Source organism: Pygoscelis adeliae, unplaced genomic scaffold (genome assembly GCF_000699105.1).
Source record: "Pygoscelis adeliae isolate BGI_AS28 unplaced genomic scaffold, ASM69910v1 Scaffold390, whole genome shotgun sequence".
Lineage (NCBI taxonomy): Eukaryota > Metazoa > Chordata > Aves > Sphenisciformes > Spheniscidae > Pygoscelis > Pygoscelis adeliae.
In genome coordinates this window covers 134133-136598 of record NW_008823921.1, presented here as the reverse complement: position 1 = coordinate 136598, position 2466 = coordinate 134133, and the positions used below count along the sequence as shown (strand labels likewise).

General features: G+C 63.9%; 1 protein-coding gene across 1 annotated transcript in view; it reads right to left on the bottom strand.

The window, feature by feature from the left end:
• Positions 1-50: 50 nt before the first annotated feature.
• EXOC3L1 (exocyst complex component 3-like 1) overlaps positions 51-2466 on the bottom strand; it is an 11883-nt gene continuing 9467 nt past the window's right edge. The window contains exons 11-13 of the mRNA XM_009319938.1: positions 2427-2462; positions 1865-1989; positions 51-1342 (exon numbers count right to left, since the gene is read on the bottom strand). Coding sequence (XP_009318213.1) covers positions 1156-1342; positions 1865-1989; positions 2427-2462 — 348 coding nt within the window. The 3' untranslated portion in view covers positions 51-1155. The remainder of the gene's footprint in view (positions 1343-1864; positions 1990-2426; positions 2463-2466) is intronic.

The window sequence follows — 2466 nt, the reverse complement described above, 5'->3', positions numbered from 1 at the left end:
CCTCCTCCCCACCCTGACCCACCGGGGCGCAGAGCCTGGACGCTGGCGAGTGATTGCAGAGCTCAGGCCTTTATTTCTGGCAGCGGTGCCACGCGAGGACAGCAGGATCAGGCCCGCCACAAGGCAGGAAGCGTGGCAGAGCAGGGAGGTCTCCCAGGGTGCTGCAGGGGCTGGGCACAAGGCTGCAGGCACAGAGAGAGGCTTTGCTCCTGATCTTCCCATGGCACCTGGCGAGGAGATGACCAAGGGCCGGACAGCAGGAGAGGATGGAGGGAGAGCCAGCACCCGGGGCGGTGCTGCCCGTCATGGAGGAAGCTGGGCCAGGAGGATGCTTGACAGACCAGACACCACTCAGTTCACGCTCTCCAAGAGGCCGGAGAGTCTTGGACTCCAGTCCTGTCTTGGATGCTGGCAAGAGAGCCGGGGCCAGGAGTTGGGCGGGTCAGCGGGATCTCAGAGCTGTCCCTTCACGCCGGCAGGAATCGGGTTGGTGGCACTACCCAGGGTGGTGAGACCCCATTGTGCCCTTCTCCTCCGCGGCCGTCGGCCACGATGAGCTGGCCGAGCTGCTCTCCACCGTCCATGCAGGGCCCAGGCCAGTGGAGCAGCAACACCAGACCTCTGGGAAGACCTCCCATGGCTAAAACCCTCCTGCAAGCCTGGGTCTAGCAAGGCTCCAGTCTGCCTTGGAGCTGGGGTGGTAACAGATTCCACGGCCAGGACACGCCGGCTCAGGCGGCTGGCTGGAGCCTCAGGGAAACCCACTTATCTCTGCAGCCCCACGGAGACGGAGACTCACCCCAGCTGCGGACTCCTGCCCTTTGCTCTGCGGTTCCTCTTTCTCCCGCAGGCAACGGGCCAGACCTGAGCAGCCCGCAATTACTGCCTCTGCAGGCCAGCAAAATAGCTATGGGTCGATTTTTTTTCCTCCTGACCCAGGTCTCCTGGGGCTGGTGCTTGCGGGGGACAGCCGGCTCGGCTCGGCAGGATCAGAGGAGGACAGCATGTGTGCAGACAGTCCCCAACAGAGGGCAAGGTGCTGCGCGCAGGGGATGCCGTGTGTCATCTCCTTTCTCCCCACACGCAGCCTCAGAGATGCCCTGCGTGGTCCGTACGTCTGTGGGGGCAGCGGGGAGCAGGCTGCGGGGCGCCGTGTCAGGCACACTTGCCCTTGCGAAGGCAGAAGGGCAGCTCCGGCGCGGGGACCAGGATGGTGCTGAAGATGGGCCGGTAGCTCTCGGGCAGGACCTGGGGGTGCTGCGCCATCATTTCCAGCACCATGTGCCGCACCTCCTTGGAGACGTCGCCCCGCAGATCCAGCAAGGTGGAGATGTGCTCATCGCTGGGCAGAGAGGAAGGGGTGAGTCCGGGGGCAGCTGGCCCACGGCACCACCCGCAGGGCCCTCGCACTGCTCCCGTCCCGCAAACCTCCCACGGTCCGGAGAAGCTGAGCTGAGGCCAGGGGAGAGCTGGTACTTCGCGCCAGCCACACTTTTAAAATTTGCTTGAAAAATAACCCCACAAACCTTACGAATTCGGTTTTGACATTTCATGGGTTTCGGCCGATTCTGACATTTCCAATTTGGTGTTTTGTGATTTCTCACACTTTTTTTGGCCACCAAATACAGACGGGTGAATGCCACAGCAGAACTGCTTTTTCCTTTACATCTTTGCCCTTGGGACTTTGCAAGAACCCCTCGAATCTGGAGCATGGGAAGAGGAGTTGCAGGGGGGGGGGGGGGGGGGAAGCCCAGGTTTCTGCCTGCTCTGCAGCGTAACCTCACGGGGTCCAGCCCAAGCCTGGCTCCCCTGGGCAGACTCAGCCCTACCCCGTCTCGCGGGAGAGCAGAGCTGGGCTTCTCACCTGACGTCGGGGTACTTGGTGATGAAGCCCAGCACCTCCAGGCTGAGTAGTGCCGGGTCTTTGAGGCAGATCAGCTCCCGCAGGGCAAAGACGGCCTCCAGGCTCTGCTGGCTCCGGTCCAGACCCTGGGAGGGAGAGCGGCCACGTGCAAGACCGGGAGGGAGGAGGCCACCGCGGTGGCCGGTGAGACGTGGCCCAGTGCCCACGTGGAGACCTGGCCCCTTGCGGCTGGTGTCTCCCCACTCAGCGTGTCCCACTGATGGGCGCTGGCTTGCCCCAAGGCGAGACGAGGCTGTGCGGCCTCACCAACCTGCGCTGGGCAGGGTGGATGGTCCCCGAGTCCCTAATCCAGCCAGTTCCTCCCATCTTGGCCTCACAACTGCCCAGGCGTAACAGCCACCTCTCGATCGTGGGCTGATGTACCCACCCCATCTGCTGTGGGCTGGAGGGGAACAGGAGGGCGACGGAGGTGAGCTATGAGCTCCTTGCACCGACCGCGTTGTGCGATGCTCCCCTCCCACGGCCCAGCCCCGGCTCCCCGCCGCACTCGGGCGCCTCTCACCAGGCCACAGAAGAGCTCCCGGAGCTGCGTGGCGTCCTGC